The sequence below is a fragment of the Dicentrarchus labrax genome, unplaced genomic scaffold (assembly GCF_905237075.1).
Source record: "Dicentrarchus labrax unplaced genomic scaffold, dlabrax2021, whole genome shotgun sequence".
In the NCBI taxonomy this organism is placed as follows: Eukaryota; Metazoa; Chordata; class Actinopteri; family Moronidae; genus Dicentrarchus; species Dicentrarchus labrax.
The window spans coordinates 13,648,190-13,670,786 of record NW_026136716.1 but is presented as its reverse complement, the minus strand read 5'-3'; the positions used below and the strand labels follow the sequence as shown (position 1 = coordinate 13,670,786).

Sequence of the window (22,597 nt, the reverse complement as noted above, 5' to 3'; positions counted from 1 at the left end):
ATGAAATCCACAGACAGGGATGGGGATCGATACGAGGCTGACAAAGAGGCAAATCAATGTGGGGCTTTGTTTACCGTTGAGCCATTTGGAGTTGTACTGGGCGGTGCGCAGGGGCGGCATGTTCCCCAGGCTCCTGTAGATGACGGGGTCGCGTCCGGAGAAGTCGATCACCGTGGCGGCATACAGCTCTCCCCTCTCCGTTACCATGGCGGTGGAGTTGTGCCGAGGGTCATAGGGACATCGGGCGACACCGTTCACTGTGTCCAACACCTGACTGATGTTATCAACCTGACGGGAAGTGTAAACAGGCGTAAACACAAACAAATTCACAACAAACAAACAACTAATTAGAGGGAAAAAGCAATCTTCTGCTTTTGTTGTAGTTTGCACTGTGAGTTGCAAATTGCAAACATTTTGAATAAATAATTACATTCATTTAAAACTTTTAATTAATTTGTCAGGACAGAACGATGCAACCCTGAGCTACTACAATTTCCTAAATGCACAAAGCTGATGCAAAAATGTTCAACCCAGAAAGCACAGATGAATTCATTCTAGAGGGGTGATGGGTGTCTTCAAAAGAATCAATGTTATTTATATGAACACTTTTCAGGATCATAAAGCCGACAAACGCAATAATTTATTAGCTACATTGCAAAGAAGAGCCTCCTTTCTAGAGGTGAAAGAATTGGTTAATGAATCGATGATTGATCAGTAGAAAATCAATCATTAAATGAAGTTCTTTATTGAGCACAAATGTTTTGTTTTTGCTGGTTTATCTTTTTAATGTGAGGACTTTTCTTTGTTTTTTATCATGTAAATGACAAATTCAACTGTTTGCACAACACAAGAAATGTCACCCTTGGATCTGATCAAATCTGTATTTTTAACTATTTTCTGACACTCCTTTTATTTTGAAAGAAAGAATCCTAGAGAGCTTTTTAAAGACGATGCCAGCATTTTTGTGTGTTTAAGCCCATTTAATATAATTTACATATACTTTGCATTTAGATTGACAATTTAAATGTAAAGTGAACCAAAGTGTTAAAAATTGCAGAATGTGTTTTTTTTCACCTCCAAGCAGCAACTGGTTTGCATTCATCTGATTACAGTACAAAAACTCACTTGCAAAGGCTTTAGATTTGCTTGACTAATTGAGGCAACCTATTTTAATGGTGGATGATTCTGCTGGCTCTAGCTGCTCATTTGCTTCCTCACATCTCGTGATAAACTGTTGTACCAACCTGCCTGGTTATGCAGACGGGGGTGAAAGCATTGGTCCCGCACGTGAAGAGCCTCCTCCCGCTTATCAACAAAACCCGGATGTAGTTCTGACACTCCTCCTGCAGACAAACATGGCATTAATAAAGTGAACAGCCATTTCAGCCATAATGTATTGTATTTGTCACTGAGCGCTCTACCTCAGACTTCCCCTTGCTTTGACATGAGCGCTTTGTTTCTTCATCTGGGGCCCAGTCTGTCGCCTGGGGAACAAATATGAAATCATTTGGTTTTAGAGAATTTGGTTGATTTACAACGAAATTACCATTAACAGCATCTCAGCACAGACAGGAGGTTAAGTAACTGCAATTAATGCAACAAATCATAGAGCACACATGGAACATTCATGTAAAGTTTAAAGGAATAGTACAAAATCTGGGGATTTTGTTCCTGAGAGTTAGATGAGAATACACTAAGTAACACATTATATTGTATGTGTTTAATCCATAAACAACAAAGTGTGTGAATAGTCCAGCACAACAAAATGACATGGTGTCGTCTTTACATTTTGGATGTGATGTATTAATTAGAGAGCTTTACAGATGCAGAGATGTTACATTTGGATAGACTAGCTGTTTCCCCCTGCCTTCCAGTCCTTACGCTAAACTAAGCTAACCAGCTACTGGCTCCAGCTTTATATTTAGCATACAGACATGACAGGTGGCATTCATTTTCTCATTCTTAAGTCACAGCAATATCAGCAAATAAACAAACAACAAAACACTAATTATATGGGAGCCAAAAACACACATAGAAGCAGAGATAGTATTATTCATTTTTATTCATTTTAGATAAAATATTACTAGTATGAAAGAAAACTGAACTAAACTAAACTGAAAGGGCTCTGTCTAACACAGGCTCTTATCTTGGTTAATGTTACCTGTATGAGCGAGGCGTTGCTCAAACTCAGTCTGAAGAGGAAGTTTCTGTAAAAGACATTTTTCATGTTAGGGGTAAAGCAGCAGAAGCACGCACACTAAAGAGGCTTTAATATGTTCTGAATCTTGCTCTTGGTGTATTATGTTTCTTTTTTCTTTCTTTAACACTGTATATTGACAGCACATGTTGAGTGGACGTAGATATTTTTCACCTTGCCCCCACAACGAGCTGTTTTCTGCTCAGGTCCAGGGCCAGCTGGGAGAAATCCTTCACTCCTGGATGGGAGAACTCTGACACCCATGGCCTCAACGCTGGAGGGAGAAAGAACAAGAGGATGAGGAGACAAAGTAGTGCAAAAAGGAAGGAAGAGTACAAGGATGAGTGGAGAAATAGAGGAAGAAAGCAGGAGGGTGAGAGGAGGAGGAATGTTATTAAGATCCACTGTTTGTGTGGGAATCCTACTCCACCAAATGGTACCTGGCTCACAACTCCAGCCCCGGTTAAACCCTTTTTACTGCTGTGTCACATTTCTCTCCAGTGAGTCACCTTATCCCACAGTGACAGCTCCACAACCTCCCAGCAGCGTTTCCACCTTATGCCAGAATGGAGGCTCAGTCCAGGGCTCAAAACTTCACAGAACATGAATGTAGATTTGGTTTTTAAAGTTGGGGGCCACAACTAAGAAGAATGAGGAGGTCTGCCCGTGGTCGAATGAAAGATTAATGAATGAATAATACATCCATTACATACAGCACTTTGTTTTCTATTTTCCTATTCTGCAGGGTTGTATTAGAGCTCAAATTCTACTTTAACACCATATTTGTTCAAATTTGTCCAGTGAAGAAATCCCAGGTGTAGATAAATGGATGTTAGCCACACCACGCCTGTCAATCATACACCAAAATATACCTCTCTTGAAATGAAATGCCATATCAAATTTATAGTCATTAAACCCGTAGAGAACACCAAAAATGTAAAACATAAAAGAGTAGCAGACATGCAAATTTTCCCAAAATGCACTGGCACTTTTCTATAACAGACTAGACACAACCCCTTGAATGACTTTAAACTTAGCTGCACAATTTGAGACGAAAGTTTCTTGTGAAATACTGCTGCTAAGTTAAAGCAATAGTCATAAACATTCTGGAAGATAGATTCCAACTCTTATATGTCCATCAAATATAAGACTACATAAAGCAGCGTGTTTGCCAGGGTGTAGGATTTAGTGGCATCTAGAGGTGACTCTGCAGATTGTAACTAACTGAATACCTCTCACTTTCCAAGTGTGTAGCAGCTGCACACGGTTGATGTGCAGCTTGCAAAAAACACAAAAGGCCCTATCTAGAGTGTTTGGTTTGTCCTTTCTGGGCTACTGTAGAAATATTGCAGTTCAACATGGCGGCCTCCGTGGAAGATAACCCACTCCCTCTTAAAAAGGAGACGAAAACACGATTTTTCTGCCAATAGATCCTCCTAAATGTTCCACACTGGACCTTTAAAGCTAGGGTAGGGAATGTATTTCAGAAGCATTTTTTGTTATATTTGTTGAAATTCTCCTGACATCCAGACAAAAATCAATAAATGAAATAGTCTGGGGAAAAAAAGAGAAAGAAATCTGGTATCTGCAGCAGCCACAGGCCTGTAATAAACCCAGACAATCATTTTATTCAGAACGAATGAGAGCTGGCAGCACAAACACAAGGCTGACCACGAGAGCAAAAGTCTCTAGCAGAGGAAACTGTAAATAAATATTATCAAAAAGTTTTACTCTTGAGATGACGCTGTTTTGCTTCACTGAGTTGTTTTCTCTTCTACTCTCTTCAGCCTCTTATTTTTGTTTGGTATTTAACTCCCCTAAGGAACTTTTATTTTGTATTGATTCTGGTGACCCCTGTGGGGAAAAAGCTGTAGTGTTTCTACTGCCTCCTTTTATTGATTTCAAGGGGAATCCAATTGAATCCGACCTGGAGGTAGAATAATTATATAAAAATGATATATAAAAAATAATAATATATACATTTCCTAACCAATTAAAAACTCCTTGTAGTACGTTTAAGAGATTTTGTCTGATTATATTGACACAAGTTTGCTTCCATAGACACTCACCTTGGTAGGAGACAACAGGATGTTCCTTTCTGCTACAGTCTGCTGGTTTGATGTGAGGCTGCTGGGACAGACACACAGATGAACAGATGACCAGCACAAGGCCACAGGGGGAGAGGGCCCACGCCCCCAACCCTGACGTAACCATAGTTACAACCACATCCAGTCTTCTACACGGTCCTCAGAAAACACCTGTTGGGACGAAGGAAACATCTGTCAATATAAGCACAAACATGACCATGATAAAAAAAAGTTTAACCAAAACATCTGTACACTTTGACAATCCTTATACATAAACTCACACACCCTTCCCTGCTCTCTGTCTGTATGTCCATCCATCTAAATCAGTTCTGCCAGTCCCCCCCCCAGCCCAGCGTCCCTTTGCTGGCTCTGTCTGTCTGCTCTGGTTGTCCAGCCCCTCGCTGTCAGCAGGACTTGGTCATGGCTAATTCACCTCAAAAGGCCAGAGCCGCCAATCTCCCTAATGCCGACTCTCAAACCGAGGGTGCCATCAACAGAGATCTCTATGACTGAGGAGACCCATTCAAAGACGAGCTTGGACCCAGAACCAAACAGAGGGTGCGAACTTTGAGCTGTGAGCCACATGAAGGGTCTTTGTGTCAACATCAAAATTTATTTACGTACATCAAATCCACTCAGCGATGATAATCTGAAGATGATGACCATAGGCGCTGGGATATATTGTTTTTCCACCAAATTAGCTCTGGTTCTTGAACCATTCAAATCCATTCCAAATCCGTGGAACCTTGGTGCTAGCAAGTGAACCAGTCCGCGTTTCCACCAGTTTTAAGCAGAACCATTATAATCAAGGATGAGTCATCAACAGAGGGCGCTGCACAATGCATAGCAGTTGAAGTGGTGAAAGGGTCTGAAGTGTCAGTTGAAGTGTAAAAGCTAAAAGCATCTGAAATCAGCATTTGAAATTACAGATTTATGTGCTGACTCAAGTGATGTCACCTGAGTCAGCATAGGTTGGAGCTTATGACAACAATTTTGAAAATGATAAACTCTGTAGCCCTCCATACACACCCAAAACTCTGACCGAACTGTTGGGTGGTTGAGTGTTGCATTGTGGGTAGGTGGTGCCAGGTTTTGACAAGGAAGAGGGTAGTATGGAATGAAAAAAGACGGTATCTTTGGTTGTGATGGTGTAAAAATATTTTGGCAAAAACAAATAGCAAAATCTTTCATTTGCTCAAAAAATGAGTGAACTCCAGTTGAGCAGATTGGTTAAACTTCTCCCATTCCCATCCCACTTTACTTTAACGCTTAAACCAGTTTCATTGCAGCTGCTACGTGCTCTGGAGAATGGAAGCGGTGAATGTCTGTCTGTCCACAGCTCACCAGGAGGACTGAATGTGTGTGGAGGCAGAGGTTTTTCCAACCTGCTGGGTCTAACATTGCTGCTTAATGAAGCGACAGGAACAGGGCCTCCACCGCTGGGTCGCTTTTGTTATGTGGCAATGCTCCTCTCACCGTGCAAAGGCTGGCCAGTGAGAGGGCTATAGTGTTCTGGGATTTGTCTATTCAGTGCGAGGAGGGGGGGCAGCAGCAGACGTCAGTCAGATTCTTCAGGGGCACTAGGAAATGTACGAACGCAGAGTCTCACTCGGATCAGCCTTGGCCTAAGACGAAGACTGCATGTTCGTCAGTGCCCTCCTAACGACCCACATGACCATAGATAAACGATTCATAGGAGCATTCTCAGATCTGCTACCTCTGTTAAGGGTTGGTTAAAGCTTATACATGTGAGATTTAAAACATTAATATAGCAGCGAACAGCTATTAGCTATGTAAAGATATAGTGGAGTCATGGTGTCCTGAGCAGAGAATGACGTCACACTCCCTCTGCCTGTGTTGCTATCGCAGCCTCTCTGTGCTTTGTTTACAAATCCAGTCTGGCTTGTGTGTGCATGTTCGTGGTTAGTTGGTGATTGCTGGAACAGTGGAAAGATAAACAAAGATGGTTTTGGTGAGTTTTATTTAGTTTCTTTGTATGAAGTTACGATGACATGCCAGGTAAAAATACTGTTTTTGTCTATTGAGTGTGGTGGCAAGCAATAACAAAAAACTATTTCTGGATTAACAAAAGATCTATCTCAGTAGGGATCCTTTCCATAAAGTTGTCAGACACTTACAATAAAAAGTCTGAACCTGTCAGTGTCTCATCTAACTTGGTGAATTAAGATTGTTGGAAAAATAGTAGAAATACTAATAAAGACGTTTTTGGAGTTTTGTTTCATGTCTGTGCAGTTTGAAGCATGTTTTACGATTGTCTGTAAAATGACTGGTTTTGTCAATGGAGTCTGGTCAGCCATGGTGTCCATTGTTTTGGTCTGAGATGCTGATGCTCTAGTGTGACATCTAGTGGCAAGTATGAATGATTTTAAAGTTTCAATTAAAACTTCTTTGTTCAGGTTAGGAAAAGATTGTTGTCATGGTTAAAAGTAGAAAATTGCTGTTGACTAATTTTCTCTTGATTGACGAACTAATTGCAACAGCACAAGAGGTCAAATACACACCTAAAGTCGGTGAAGTGGTCAGATCACAGTCTTCAGTGAGTTTTGAGGACATTTGGATCAGCCAAAAACACACTTCACTGTCAGGTGTAAACAGTCAGATGTCAGATATTTTAAATTTGGGAGGAAACCAGCGTTGACTGAACAGTAGGAAGTAAAGGTGGGCAAACATTCAAGCCTGTTTTCCTGGAGCCGTGAGCGTGTCAGAACATCCATTCATTCGTGTAGCTGCCTGCGTTGGAAAAACACCATAAAGCCTTAACAACCTGTGAAGAGATTAGAAATACAGACTCTCCGATTCATGTGACCTGTACGTGTTTAGAGTGTGGGAGGAAAACCACAGGAACACGGAGAGAACATGTGACCTCCACATTGGGTGGAAGACTGCCAAAATTTTAACCCTTTTGCTGCTCTGAGTTCACCTCTGAGCCACCATAGCACATAAAGTTTAAGACATGGCTTCATTGTATCAATAAATCAAAATATGACTACATATGCCTAGACTTTATCTTCTAGCATCTACTGCAGATCTGCTTGCCCTGTGTTTGCTCTCCAGACTAATCTCTGTGCTTCAGCCTGTCATTCCTCTGTCAGAGAGTTCACTCAAACATCACGAGGAGTCCTTTACCTCGCTCTGAGGAAACACAGACTTTGGATAACTAAGGTGCTGCTGTGTCTCACAGGCCAGTGTGCTCCAACCTAAACACTTCATTTTCCGACAGAAACAAAATCAACACAGAGCACAAAGGTTAACTTGTTCAACAGTTATGAAAGTAAAACCTTAATTTTTTTATTAATTTCACACATATCCTGTGTTTGCAATCGTGCATAATAAATTACCGCTATCATCATGGCATATATATATAATGATAAGCCTATTAATGCAAGTAAACCCTTTCAAAGAGATTAATTTGAACTCTTACGAATATTCAATTGGACTATGAAATGAAATATTCTTGGTAAAAAAAACATAAATAAAAACTACAGAAACAAAATAATAAATAAAATGGGCTCAACACAAGTTACACTTACACAAATATTAAGCATTTGGCACAGGGGTAGGCTATAGAGCCATTCATTCCTTAACAGGCAATATAGTAATGGTTGGGGAAAAGCTGCTGTTTCTGGCAACATGTTGGGGACATTCTTGAACGATCAGTCAATACTGTGACAGGTGATAATTACATATCGCGTATATATGGTACAATAAGTCTAAACGTATTTATTGTGACAGGATTCAAGCTTTCATGACCCAAAAATTAGATTTTAGAGGATGTTAACACCACTCTTCTCTGCCTCTCAACACTGGACTGAGTGTGTGTATACCTAACAAAATGTCTTCTGTCATACTGTCATGTGTAATAACATTACTTTGGAACATGTAAATACCGCATTATACCACAAATCCCAAATCATACCGGAATATGCACCTGCCACTACACATCTCCAAAAACTAAAACTCACGCTGATACTGAAAATGATTGTAAATGGCAATTCAGTCTCCAGTCTGGAGGAGGGTCTGTTTTCCATCACTTCTTGAGATTCAAACTAACCCTGCAACAAAAACAGCTCACTGCGGACTTCTTCTTTAAAACATATGTCCATATATAGATAGTTCATCTGCCCTCTTATTTATTGCTAGCACTTGATTTGTTGCAATTGCTTCACTTCAAAATATTCAAGCCCTGTATGGTGAAAAGGCTAAACTATGTCCCCTATACACATTCTTATTCATACATACACAATACCAATACCAAAAATGTGAGAGTTTAAAAAGTTCAATAACAATACATCAGCTAATTATTAATGTTCTAACATAAGCACAGAAAGAGGAACTAACATGTTTTATAAGGATCCTTAAAGAATATTGACCAAGATATGTGCTGAGTGGCACATTTTACAGCTGAAAGATAAATAAACAAAGTGCTCTCTAGTGCACTTACTACTAACTATGCAAACTATGCAAACATGTTCTTCTTTTTACTTACTGCCCGACATAAACACCAATACCAGTGTACCGGTGATATAGTTCTATCTCTGAGGGTAGAAAGTCTACAGCCTTATAAATCAGTGGGTCCCAACCTTTTTCATTTGTGACGCCTTAAAAAGAAGCTTTTTTAACTTGTGACTCATTGCCACAGGTTGCAAAGAGCAAAGATTCAAAAAAAGTATAGAAGTACAAAACATTTTTTTTGCTGCTTTTGTATCTACTTTTGCATCAGATTTTATTTTCAAGTCGTCAAATATGGCAGCTTGGTGGGTGGCCCTATGCTTTTAACTAGGACACTGTAGGTAACTCTCTCGCGTAATTTTGTACGCACCTGTCGGGCATTGTTTGATGATGTATTATAAAGAGAGACATATGGAGGAGGTTGGCGTGGATGGATGGGTCAAACAAACACAGGACTTTGACCCAGGAGGCCACTGTTTTGGTACGCTACTTATTCTACATATGTCACATGACTTAATTTTTGTATGTGAGGTTACATACTTATTTGAACCGAAACCAGTCTTTTCCAAGTAGTTTTTGTGCCTATACCTAACCAAACTGCAACTGTTTAAAATTCATAAAAGGTGATATGTTTCTCAGCATGCTTTGTTTTGAAAGTGAACTCTGACCCTAACCTTACAGGCTCCTAGTTTGAAGCGTAGGGCCATGTGTGTGTGAACATGCGATACACAGTCCTACCAACGGTGTCACACTATTCCTCTGATCAGCAGGTCGCGGTAACACTAAGATATGTTGTTGTGGGAACAAAGACGGGGAAGAAGAAGAGTGCAAGCTAACAAACATACATGTAAACAATACAGGATTTAAAATACAAGGAAGGAAACATGTTTGTTAGAGCTCACACACAATGCGTTTTGGTGAATAAACAAGCCTTTTTTTCATGGTTACAAGAAAACTCCACAGTACTCCGCCAGTATGCTTTATCAGAACTGCTGCTCGGATCCCGAACCTACTAAGGTTGGCAGGACGAGCTGCAGCCTCCGGAGTCTCTGCTTCAGTGCTGGTGGAACGGCTGTGACACATTAACAAGTGTTTGGACAGAGAAAGTGTTCCTGCAGCACTTCATCACAGTTGTACAAAGTTTACACACTGCAGAGGCTTTTGTCAAGTTCTCCATTTTTCTCTCAGAAGACAGTTATTGGACTTTAGTGCTGGGAGAAAAAATGTAAAAGCCTGCAAGCTTGTGATAGTTACTCATCTTTTTGTTGTTGTCAAAACTTCGTTGTGAGTGCTGCTGAGTTCAGGGTGAATCAAGCTAATCTTTCTTTTAGCAGATCAATGCCATTGAATTGGCAGTTTCTAGCCAATGCATCAATCCTTACCCTTACCGTCACAACCACCACTCCTGCAACACCCTTAAAAAAAAAAAAAAAAACAAGGAATCTTCAGACTTTAAAGCATGCTTACAAAATTGAAGTAACATGGAACTTGAGTATCTTTTGTGAGCGTCCCTTCTTTACTTCAAGAACTTTCCTTTCAAGCACTCTTGGCTTTGTTTTCTTTTTCAGAGGCCAGTGGGATGGCCCTCCCATGGTGTGTGTCACTTGGATACCTTCAACCCACTGCTTATATATGAATGAGTTGGTTTGATGGAGTAGAGAGTAAGGCATGGATGAACCTCTTTTGTGGCCATGCAACCACTAAGCTTACTGAATGCACCAACAGGGCAGCCATACTCACACTGGGAAGGTGCTGTTCCTTCTTTCTGTCAGGATGAGTAAAACCGCCTCAGTCATTTCTAACAAAGCAGCTATTACAGGGAATTATATGTCGTGATCCGACTACAAAAGATGAATAAAGACCTTGAAAACGCTCAATAACACGTCCTCCAGGATTACACACGGTTACAAGATGAGCATGCTGAGACTCTGGGTGAACATGTTAAGTGAGCTTCATTAAAATCCAGACAAATCCTCTTTACTGAGGTGATATATGACAGGTAAATTAATTACGAGTAATTATTCCCTCATTCAGAAGCGGCGTAATTTGTTCGTCCGTGGCATCAAAAATAAAAGGAGGGAGTCCAGCGTCTGACCCTTGTGTATCAGCCTCTTGTCTAAACTCTCTTGTACTTGGACTCCATCCAAATATCATTAAAAGAAACTGTGCGCACACACCCCCTCCCCTCCACCCACCTCCCTACACCAAAAAAAACCTGGGATTCCAAACTGTGAATTCCTCTTTAAATCAAAAGGGCTCACAAAACAGCAGCTGCTACCAAAAGCAAAGCCCCGGGAAAACGCTCTCTCTGACTGTTACAGCAGCAGCTCCAACTCGACAGTAACCGAGCCCTCACCTAAAAAGAGTAGTAATATTAATTACCAATGGAGTCACTTCATGGAGATTTGTTAGTCGGAGCAAATGGACACTGAGAGGGCATCCAAAGTCTTTCCATCAAAATATTCAGAGAGGACCATTTCCGAGGCAGTGTTCTCAGCTCCTTCCTACCGGGGTGAATGGCCTCTCTGTGCAACCTGCCAACTATCTGCCAATGGCCGCTCTCTTTTACAAGTGAATAGACTGAGTTTAGCCACAGTTAAAAAGACACACTAACGTGCCATGGCTGCGCCACAATGGCCGCTCGGGTAATTTGCCAAACCTAATGATGCCGGTTTGGCCCCGGCTAGAGGAGGTAGAGAGAAGGAATCCTAAAGAGGCACACAGCTGCACCGATCCCTCTCTTCCTATCTCCCCTCTCTCATCTCCGTCTCCCTCTGTTCTCTTATCGTGAACTCTATTTCATCTGCTTTTTGGAAAATGACCAGGGCGTATAACCAGATGCTTCTGTATTCCCTTAAAATGCTCCACTATCAAGACTTTTCCCACATTTCCCCTGAAGGAAATGTCTCTGTCATTAGATGTGACTGAAAATGAATGGCCTGCCCAACCATTCCTGACAATATGAGGGATTTTAGCATCTACCTGCTCAGCACCAAACAGCACACGGACACAGTTAGAGATTAGCTGGTCAACAGAGTGGAGCATTTAGCAGCTAAACAGCCAGATATTTCCCTCAGGAGCTGGTGGTGATACCAGCTTTACACAATAACAGCATAGTAGTCTGAAGCAATTTTGGCCTATATCAGTGTTAGGCAACCTGCAGCTCCAGAGTCTCGTCAACCCGTCTCTAGTGGCTTCCTGTGGCGTTGACAAAAAATTATATGGAAATTGATTTTTAATTAGTTCAAATTTGTCATTGTTGCAGGCCTAAGGTGATTCTCACATTCTCCCATTGTTAAAACATGTATCCATTACACACTGAATAAAAAAAACGTTTTTTCATCAAATAAAATGTGCGTCATACATATCCTCTCTCGCTAGCCTAACTATGGATTCCATATCCCCAAAAACAGAAAAGTCTCTGAGAAAATAGAGAATTGAACAGTGTGTGGATACATTTGTTTGCTTTCACTGCTGGCTAACAGGTATGTTTTATCTGCAGAACGAAATTAGCTGTATATGGCATTAGGTTATTATAGCATTATAAGTATGTTTCATGGCTCCAGACAGATGTTTTTTTGCTGACCCCTGGGCAATATAAGTAATACTGACTTGACTTGAGAATATGTCAAATGTGTGTCATTTTTAAGCTTGAGCTCTGCCCCCAAGTGGCCAAAAAAAGATGAATGCAGCTTTACATAATGATCATCACAAGTGCAAAGCTGAAATCGAAGGTATTGACCCAAAATTTGTATAGTACATTTTAATCTTGAGTGGTGATCAATAAATGTGTTACTATGCAGAGGCTACAAATCCTCTTCCACCCCTATTGCGATGCAGTGCAATTCAACACTTATTTTATTCAGTACTGTGATTCACCGTGATAAGATACTTCCCAAGTTCACCCCGAATTGTATTTGATGCATACGTTTTTCAGGTCAATTGCATCTTTCAACCTTTAGATCACCGATGTGAAAGTCTTACATCCCCAGTATTGATCTATCAACCGCATCCAAAGATTCAAAGATACATTCAAAGACCATCTTTAAACAGATGGTCTGACCTCCAAACCGATGTTCCATGAGATTCAGTTCAAAGTTCTGGAAAATGCAAGATTGTTGCCATGGTCAAGAAAGTTTTATGCTGAAACAGCATTCTTCGATTGTCTACAGTCACGTGTGATAAAATGATGAGATTAACGTCTGACAGTCTTCAAAACAATGAACTTCACAAAGGGAGTATGATGCATTACCGTCTTTGATTTGATTAGATTGAAACACTGTTTATACCATACTGTCCACCCCTTGAGAAGGTCTGTAATAGGAAAGATATTCAAGTGAGTGTAATTTTAGTTGCAAAATACAATTTACAGGTTTGGATTATATTATCTCAGTATGATAAGTAGTTTGTTTTCCACTTGTGAGTGAAGCTCTCATTACATTTATTCTTAAATGTACCTCTGAGTGCATGTTGTGCTTTTGTGTGGCTGGCCAGTACAAATAGTGCAGATACAGCTTGAACTAATATCATCATGCCAGCGTCTTTGAATATGAAACTCTTGGGTGACTTAGAGTCTCAGTATTTTAATGACTAATTCCGGTTAATTGATGCTGCTGTCATGAAGAAGGACCTCATAAAACCTGCTCCTTATTCCCCAACAAAGCATATTCGGTATGTGGTGAGGTATGTAACTATTATTTACAAGTAATGACTAATAACCTGACTCTCTATAAAAATCAACCTTGATCCTATTAGTCATGTAATCGACTGTGAGGGGTGCCAGCTCTGTTTACAGCAATTATTTGGGGGGAAAAGGAGAGAATAATCACAATTTCTACATCCAAATCGCCAGGTAGCTGCTCCTAGTCAAAAATATTTTTGAGTATCCAAAGAACACTCTTCTTAGAAAAGGGGAATTAGGACATTTTAAACATTACAGAGGTTGGAATCAGTGCAACATGTGGAAAACTGCCAGTTGCCAGTGTATTGAACTCTCAGGTTCATTCAGACATAATTTTAAAACAGACTATCCAGGCTATTGATCCACGGTTGGGAGTCTTTCCCTGTGTCTCCCCTCTGCTTTTCTCTCCCACACTATCCCCATGCCAATTTCAGCACTCACGCCTCAGACTGAACAAAGGAAATATCCACTACACATTACCTGAAGCCCCCAGTGTTAACACATGCCTATTCACGCTGCATGCAGTCTCTGCGAGAGTGAGAGACAGAGCGATACGCGCTGAGGATGGGAATGAAAAGGGAGGGGGGAGAGGTCGAGGGTCACGTTATAGATCATTAAAGGAGAAATGAGCCTGCAGAGGGGAAACAGACAAACTGACAGACAGGCAGAAAAACAGCCACAAAAAGTAGCCGACTTAGACACAAAGACAGAAAGGACAACACAAAAGAATAAGTAATTGCACTGCCAACCTCCACATGGGGTACGTGCGTGCACACACACACACACACACACACACACACACACACACACACACACACACACACACACACACACTGCACACACACAGAAATGAACAGGAAAATAAACGTACTTGTTCGCCTTGGCCAAACTGATCCGGGAGACAAACGGGTGGCACAGATCCCGACGCTTCACATGGTGAGAAGGAAAGAGAGAGGCATGAGAAACGAGAGAGGGAGAACTTGTTACACATCAACACACAGTGGCACGCTGACCAGAGTGTGTTCAGGACGATCGGGGTGGAGGAAAGGGGTGTGTGTAGGGGGAGATGGAGGGGGTTGGAAGCAAAGCATTCCTGTTTGTGCAGAGCAAACTTTACTCTGAATAGAGAGGGATGTCTGCCCTGTGTGAGTGAGTGTGTGTGTGTGTGTGTATTGTTATCCTTGTGAGATCCAGCTTTAGATGTAGGTTAAAAATAGGTCGGATTTGAATCATCTCTTCAATCAGTTGTGTTTGTCTACACTTTGTACTGCATTCAGATCACTTGACAACAGGTTTATACTGATAAATAAACATACATACTAATACCCTTTTCAGACTGGTGCACTGACCCGGAGTGGTGCTAAAACAACAATAATTGCATACATCTACCTCCTGTTGAATGCACACAAATCTCTGACTACAAACCTATTCAAGCCAAAACTACTTAAAGACACCCTGTTGAGTTCCGCTAGTGACTGATCAACAGTTGGTAGTAACACACAATGCACCAATTAAAGCAAGGAAGAAGAAAACAGCTGGATGTAAACAATGTAGGTTTTGTAGATTTCAAATATTTTTAAAACTCGGCTTTGCCAATTTTTTCCACAGCATACCACCTCAGAAAATATCACCCTCTCCCTGTACTACCATATTATGACCGACGTTAAAATACAGCAGCATAGGCCGACCCTATTCAGCTACAGACAGTTCACGCAGGAGGCAGGATTATTCCTAAAAAGACGATTATTTATTGTTGACTGATGGTGAATCCTGAACGGAACATTTTACACATTTTTATACCATTTGACAGGGAACCGGCTCTGTTCTGGTTCGAGCACCTAGTTTTGAATCGTTCTGAGCATTTTCACTATAAATAAATTGGTTAGGAACCTGAAAAATTGATTCCATGATGGAACCAAAAAATAGCAGGTTTTCCTTGGGAACCAAAGTGGGCGTGGCATATTCTACAGGTTGTTGTGCATCGTGCAGCTTCCTCTGTTGATGACGCATCCTTAATTACAATGGTTCTGCTCAGAACTGGTGGAAAAGCAGGCTGGTTCACACCAACCACAACACAGCCCGAAAAAGTGATGAAATGCCCTCTATGGTGGCTGTCCAGTGGAAAAAACATAATGAAATGTCCTTTTGGGTGCCCTTCCAATGGAGAAAACGTGATTAGGAGTGGTTCAAGTAATCTATCAAGCTATGTGGTGCCAGCTTCTCAAATATGCTATGTTTATAAACCAAACGATTAACTGATGTTAGTTTCAGCCCTACACACACAAATAGAACCCTTTTGTGCAATGTATGGTGCAGAAGGCATTGAGATGCAGATCTTACTGTGAGAATACTTACTGGTTTTGTTAGTCAAAAAGCTTTGAGAAACGTCTTTGCAGTATGAAGTGCACAATCCTTTAGTAAAAGCTCCAAATCTAGTGCTCTTTTTGTGTTCTCCCAATTAAATTGAGCTGCTGAGGACTGTTTCTTCTTCTTCAAATAATCGTCCTCTAAATCAGTGTAGAGTTGGACAAGAGGGGAAGTGCGAAATCATTTGGATACAAAGTCAGCCTTGATGTTGGACGAACACAACTCCGATATCATCAATGTGCAAAATGAATGAGGTAGCAAATGCCATTAGCTCTGACAAACATATTGTTTGCCTTAACAAAGAAATCCAGTCTGGCCTCTGGAGCTATGATGCCCAGCAGAAGAAGTTTACTAGCCAATCTGACTGAATGTGACGCATCAGTGACAAAAAGTGTAAATACGTGGCATTAATAAATAGTGGAGATTGCACCTTTTCTACAGCAAAATACCACAAATACACTAAAGTATGATGCATTCCAATACTACAACATTAAAGACGCTATATGAAGATTTTGTGATTACAGCATCTTTGAAGCAAAAGTTTTTGTCTGTGCAAAAGTTAACTGTCAACCCTTCATCTACTACTGAGAGCACAAAACTCATGCATTTTCTATTTCTACACAAAGTGGGTTTAAACTACAGCCTTACAAAGTAACATGACATTGAGTCAGTATTTAATACAGAATCTGATCTTGGGTACTCAGGGTTTATTCAAATCCCACTGCATCCTGTCACAGACACATTCTTCTCTTCATTCCCAAATGGTTTTTGGTTTGTGGTGCCTTTGTGATATTTACTAGCATGTCAACACAACTGGCTGACACGCTGAAGTTGTTAATCATCCCTGAACGCAGCATTCGCAGTGAGTGCTGGAGATTATAGGGCTGGTTGACATAAATACCAGAAAAATACTGGGTGTATCGAAATGTTTTTCTTCTATTAATACATTAGAAACATTCAGGATTAGCCTCACGTCCACGTTAACAACAGAGGATAATGCCCTGAACCATTGTGGATATCAAAAAGCAAATCAATCAACTTTGTGAACCTGTAGTTTGGAATATTTTATTACAGACATTACTGTGTGTACCCAAGTTCAAGAATTAACCTCCTCTGAAATAATCTTTATGTCAGTTTTGGCCTTCTGTCCACATTATTTTTTTTAGCCTGAAAACAAGTTTTTCAAAAATGGCCCCTAGAGTGGATAAATCTGATAATGATGACGTGGTTTTCTAGCATGGATGGGGAATATAGAGCTTTTGGAAAATAATGAGACACAAACAATAAAAAAAAAAAATGGACGCATGTCATTTTCAAATGTATTGATGTCGTGTGGACGTATTCTGTGTCAACAAGCAGGAAATATGACGGTCTTCGTTGTGTTGACAGAGACGCCACTCATGCATGGCTGTAGAACTGGATGTCAATCTGAGAAGGAGAAGGGGTGACCTCCTATTCAGAAATTAATGGCACCAATAAATCATATCCAATGAGAAACGACAGGATCATTTAGCTTCCTGTGTGCCCGGCAGAGCATAAGAGACAAATAACACTTCCCGGCCTCATCCCCAACCTTTACAGAGCAGGACATTCATCTCTCCCCGCCTCAGTCTCACCACAGCAGAGTACCAAACCCCCTTAGGAGGATGAATGGCTCGTTCCTGTGCAAACTTCAGGATGACCTCCTCCGGCTCTGTTTTTACAGCCCTCCTGTCACTGGTGAGGCAGAAAGATTGCAGGCACAGCGACACGCAGGGGAGTGCTGAGCAAAAGCCAAACCAGGATCAGTGAAAGATGGCCAGAGCAGAAAGAACAGTGGACTTCAGGTGGGCTACAAGGAGGCCACCAAGCTGTCAGCTAAACGAGCGAATATGATTGTAACTTCTATATCACCTTGTATTATTCTGAAAATGTGTCAGTGTGGGTTTAGAGCATTAACTACCTGTGATTGCCAGTGAGTGCCAGCGTATTTTGAAAAGCCCAAATTATTGTGTCCACCTCCGAGCATTTTTTTGTACTATCTGCGTTGTACATTTTTGATTTCCTGCCGTTTGTCGCAATCATTTCAGGCTCAGAATAGTATAATTTTAAAACATCAGTGTGTCTGCTAATCAGCCATTTCAACCCAGGGCAGTGTTTGCTCAGTTTTCTTAAAAAGGCACAGCATGTCTTGGCCAGGAATATTTTTTTTAAAACTAATTAGAGAATTTAAAGCCGCATTAACCATTTTTTTGGCCACTGATTTGGCAAATATGTTACCAAGCAGCTGCTTATTTACACATTCAGCAATTACGGTTAACTATTTTAGCTCTGTCTTTGGTCTCCACCAACTCCTGAGGGAAATATCTGACTCTTTGCGCCTGTTAGTATTACATATATATATATAACATGTGATCTGATCACAACGCACTCAAACCACTTGCAGAGGCGCACAGCGCACCAGCATCTCTCCTGCAGCGCTGATAACAGCCCAGGTAAAAGCGGGGGGCTAGAAGGTGTTTATTTGCATATAGAGCGGGGAAGTGAGATCCGATCCGAAGTGGTCACTCGAGACGCATTCTAACGCCAGGTGTAAACTGATGTACTTAAAGCTGGCCAACTGAGCTCTGATCATCCAAGACTCGTGTTAATACCAGGTGTAAACAGGTTCTTAAGCTGCTTATGCTCCACAATGTTCGACCAGATAGTAGATAGATGACATTTAGCGATGGCTTGGTAGACGCTAAAAGACACTGAGTCCTAATCTAGGCAGGAATTATGATTCCTCCGAAGCAAATCTGTAGCATATTAAATAGGAGACAAGGTTGAAAATGCACAGCTAAGACAGTCATGGTACCTACTCTGTATGTTTATATCAATTAAAAAAACATATTAGTTAATCTCCAATGATTTCCATTAATCCATGGCCAGCTGCAAAGGAGGCCTACAGTGGTTACCCAACAACTCTTAACCCCCAAAACCAGCACCCAACCCCGACCCCGTCACAGCCCTCAATGGATGCCTTGTCCAGCACATAGCGCTCCACTGTGAAACAGGTCTGTGTGTCACAAAGAAATATTGACTTTTAATACTTCAAACATTCAGCTTGCTCCGTTTTCAACAACCCCGGCTGTGTTGATTTTGGAAACCCCCGCAGTCACTGACGTTTACCTTTCTACTGGAGCAATAAAACTGTGCTTACAGGAGTCACACACACACACACACACACACACACACACACACACAGGAAGAGGGTGAAGTGTAGAGGTTAGACCTGGACAAGCGGCCCAGTGAGGACACTTACAGTGATTTGCATATTAAAAAATGCAATGCATTGAGGTTAAATGAACAGTTTAATATTCTGGGAAATATGCTGAATATGAGATATCAAGTTCACCTAGTTTAGTGTAGGTCCAGGACATGTTTAGCCTAGCTACACATGAGCTAAGAGCAGGGGGGAGCTGCTAGCTTAGCGCTGTCCAAAGTGAAAAAACGTGTCATCTTAAAACATGTCTTATTATACTTCAAATCTTGTTTATTTACTTGTGCAGAAACAGAAATGTAAAAATTAGGGATTGTGGTTTTAGGGGGTAGTTAGCCTTTGAGCTTTTTCTCGCTGTGGGTAAGTTAGCATCTCACGTTGTATCTCAGAACTCCTAACCAAAACCGTCCCTCACTTGTGAGTGGTTTGATACCCAAATGTAGCTTAGAGGCTAGTGAGTGCTGGTATTTTAAGTTATAAAATGTGCTTAATATGATATATCAAGTTCAATTAGCTTAGCATAAGTCAAGGATGCGCTTAGCCTAGCTTCACTTGAGCTACGAGCAGGGGGAAGCTGCTAGCGTAGCACGGACCAGAGTGAAAAAAGCTGCCATCTGACACCTCCAAACACGTCTTATTTACACTTCATATTTTGTTTATTTACTTGTGTAGAAATAGAAATGTAAAAATGAGAGATTGTGGTTTTAGCCTTTGAGCTATTTCTTGACCCAGGGTTAGGGTTAGCATCTCAAAACTCTTCTCCAAAAACTGCCACTCACACAGCGGTTTAATACCACTCCTTTCCCCCAGCAGCTAGCCCGCTATCAGGGACCTGTATGCTAAAGCTCATACCCCGACCCTGGAAGGCTGTGGTTTTCTACTGCTTTCTGGGAAAAAATCCTAAATAAATAAAAATAAAAATAAAAAATAAATAAAGGTTAAACACACTCACAAGCGCAGTCTCTGAGTCTGAGTTCTGCGCTGTGTGAGTTTAGAGAACCTTAACACCCAGCCGCCTGTCCATCAGCCCCGCAGCACTAAACCTGCTCTTTCTCTCCTCATCCATCTTTCTCTCCTTTTCCACTTCAGCCTGACCTCATGTGAAACTGTGGAGGTCTGTGGGTAACACATTCAGGCATCCAGTTTAATGATTTAATGCCACATCCATTTAGGGGGGTTTTATATTAGCAGCAGTAAGTCCCTGCGTGTCTCTGTGGCCCCTGTTTCCATTCAGCTCTGAGGAGGATTTTAAGCTGATGTTTAAAAGCTGGAAAATAAAATAAAAAAATGAATCTACCCTACAATAATGTCTTTGACTATAAATGAATCTGATATTTATTACATGATTGGTCCTTGTCTGAGATCAGTAGCTATATAGCTCATTTACATGTGCGGTTAAGAAGGTTAAGATAGAGCTGTGTTTGCAGGTATATTTTTATCCCACCCATATTCCGCGAAGACTCACCCCTACTCTGCCTCTGATTGGCTCTGACCTTAACCATCTCACGAGGCAAAAAACACTAACCAATCAGAGGCAGAGTAGGGCGCGGGTATTTGTGGAATAGGCATGGAGAGAAAAATCAGGGGGGTTTAGGGGTTTAGGGGTCTGTACCTAGACTAACCAGGAGGAACACAGTAAGAAGTAAGGGTACTCAGCCCGTTTCAGGCACTGCTATGCACAATAGAATAACTGATAAAAAAAGAAACATGCTTGATTATTGGACTCAAGCAAGTCTGAAATTGATGTTCATACCAGAGAAGAAATGAAAGCCGTGGTCACAAGGATGTTAGGAAGGTCATATATTTAAAAAAATAAATAAAAATGGGAAAATGTTTGTCAATTCTGTAAAGTACAGGATATGTGATTTTTAATAAACGTGCTAAAACATGTCATACCAACAGGTTTTTCTGACAGAAGTATTTAGTAATGTTTGGAGGTATTGTGCAGTACCTGTGTCATATATGTGTGATGGAAGCTTATATATACTGTCAATGGATGGAAGCAGAAAGATGGCACAGAAGAATTTCAGGTTAAAGATTTAAATGCTGCTACATCTTGAATAAACTATTTTTGTTTGTCTAATTAAATCTGTACAGAGACAGAGAGATGCCATGGCAGAGAAACAAGTGTGACAAGGTGGTTTCGGCTCCACTAGTGGGTCAGGACACATACAGTTAATGAGGAATGAAAAAAGGGAGAGAATTCAGCTGTCAGTTGTGTGGGGGCACAGGAAAAAAAGTTATTAAGTGAGATAGAGTTATTGCAACCCAACTAAAATGTTTTTATCAGCATAAGCTATACCATAAAATTAGGTTATTGTCTTATTTTTATGAATATAAATCTAACATTTTATTGATAAGAATTAGTTTTTGTGTAATTCCCACAATCCTCCACTATAACACACCTTTCTGGCCAACAGCACATCGGGTGGAGATTTTAAGCACAGTTTACTTGATTACTGCTTCGATGCTACCACCAATTAAGACCATAACAAACTCCCTGTAGTACCAGAACATTAAGCACAGTCCAGCTTATCCTTAACTCGAGTAGAATCAGTAAGGGTTTGGTTACTGAAGTGAAACAGGGCAAAGGAGGAGATATTGTTGCAGCCTGTATCCAAAGTTCTGTTAAACGGGTTAAAACATGCGGGTCCACCGGCAGATTCACCGGATACTTTGGGGTTCGCCTGCTTGAAGGTTTCGGATATAAGTCCTGTGAGAGGAGCTGCAGGGTTTACAGCTCACTTTGATTTATTTTGTAGGAAAGCAGCATCTCAATGCCTGTTAAAACTATTATTTAATGCCGGCTGTACCCGTCTGTTAGTTTCTACTGCTTGCATCAAGCACGATTTGTTTTTCAGAGAAAACATTTTACTGCTGTGACTACTGATTGGTAGATTTGAGCCGAATTAAAGAGAGGACCCTAACTATAGGTTTGTTAAATATTTTAATCTAAAACCTGTTTTCCGGAATGTTGAGCAACAATAAAACCATCATTTTTAAACGGAGTTCGGTGTTGATTCTTTCAACGTCGCGGCTAAATGAATAAAAACGAGAATGAGTGGGCTATTATCTTTCAATAGGTTACTCATGAGAGAAAGTTAAATCAACTAAATGAATCTGGAGCTTACCTGTCACTTGTGGTACATCGCAGGATGCCTGCTGCTGGTTTCAGTTGTCAGGTTTCAGAGACAGACAGATGGTGCAGATTCACGCAGCCCGTTATCCCGAGGTCTGGACTCTGCTGCGGCTCTGTGAACAGGAGCAGGTTACAGGTTTAATGCAGACCAGTAGGGGTGCTGTCAGGAGCCACACAGCGGACCACATAAACTCTGATAAGCTGCCATAATATTTATAAAGTCCAGGATTCAACATGTCTGTGTATGTATGAAGACAATTCCTGAGCAACCCTTATTAAACTAGAACTATTTTTAACTTTTTTCCAACCATAATTAAATATGTTGTATTTTTATATTTTTATTATTTCAAAATCAGTTTTCTTCTTGTTTCTACAGCTGGATGTTTGATTCACTGTAAAGAATGATGTATGTGCA

At 40.9% G+C, this 22,597-nt stretch overlaps 2 protein-coding genes across 2 annotated transcripts in view; both read right to left on the bottom strand.

The window, feature by feature from the left end:
- Positions 1–9,953, bottom strand: part of LOC127378482 (ETS translocation variant 5) — a 79,443-nt gene extending 69,490 nt beyond the window's left edge. Inside the window, exon 1 of the mRNA XM_051427341.1 lies at positions 9,948–9,953. The gene's annotated coding sequence lies outside the window, so the exon portion shown is untranslated. The remainder of the gene's footprint in view (positions 1–9,947) is intronic.
- Positions 1–22,307, bottom strand: part of LOC127378479 (semaphorin-5B-like) — a 41,354-nt gene extending 19,047 nt beyond the window's left edge. The window contains exons 1-8 of the mRNA XM_051427334.1: positions 22,175–22,307; positions 14,307–14,362; positions 4,267–4,455; positions 2,372–2,471; positions 2,162–2,207; positions 1,422–1,484; positions 1,245–1,343; positions 75–288 (exon numbers count right to left, since the gene is read on the bottom strand). Coding sequence (XP_051283294.1) covers positions 75–288; positions 1,245–1,343; positions 1,422–1,484; positions 2,162–2,207; positions 2,372–2,471; positions 4,267–4,411 — 667 coding nt within the window. The 5' untranslated portion in view covers positions 4,412–4,455; positions 14,307–14,362; positions 22,175–22,307. The remainder of the gene's footprint in view (positions 1–74; positions 289–1,244; positions 1,344–1,421; positions 1,485–2,161; positions 2,208–2,371; positions 2,472–4,266; positions 4,456–14,306; positions 14,363–22,174) is intronic.
- Positions 22,308–22,597: the final 290 nt, after the last annotated feature.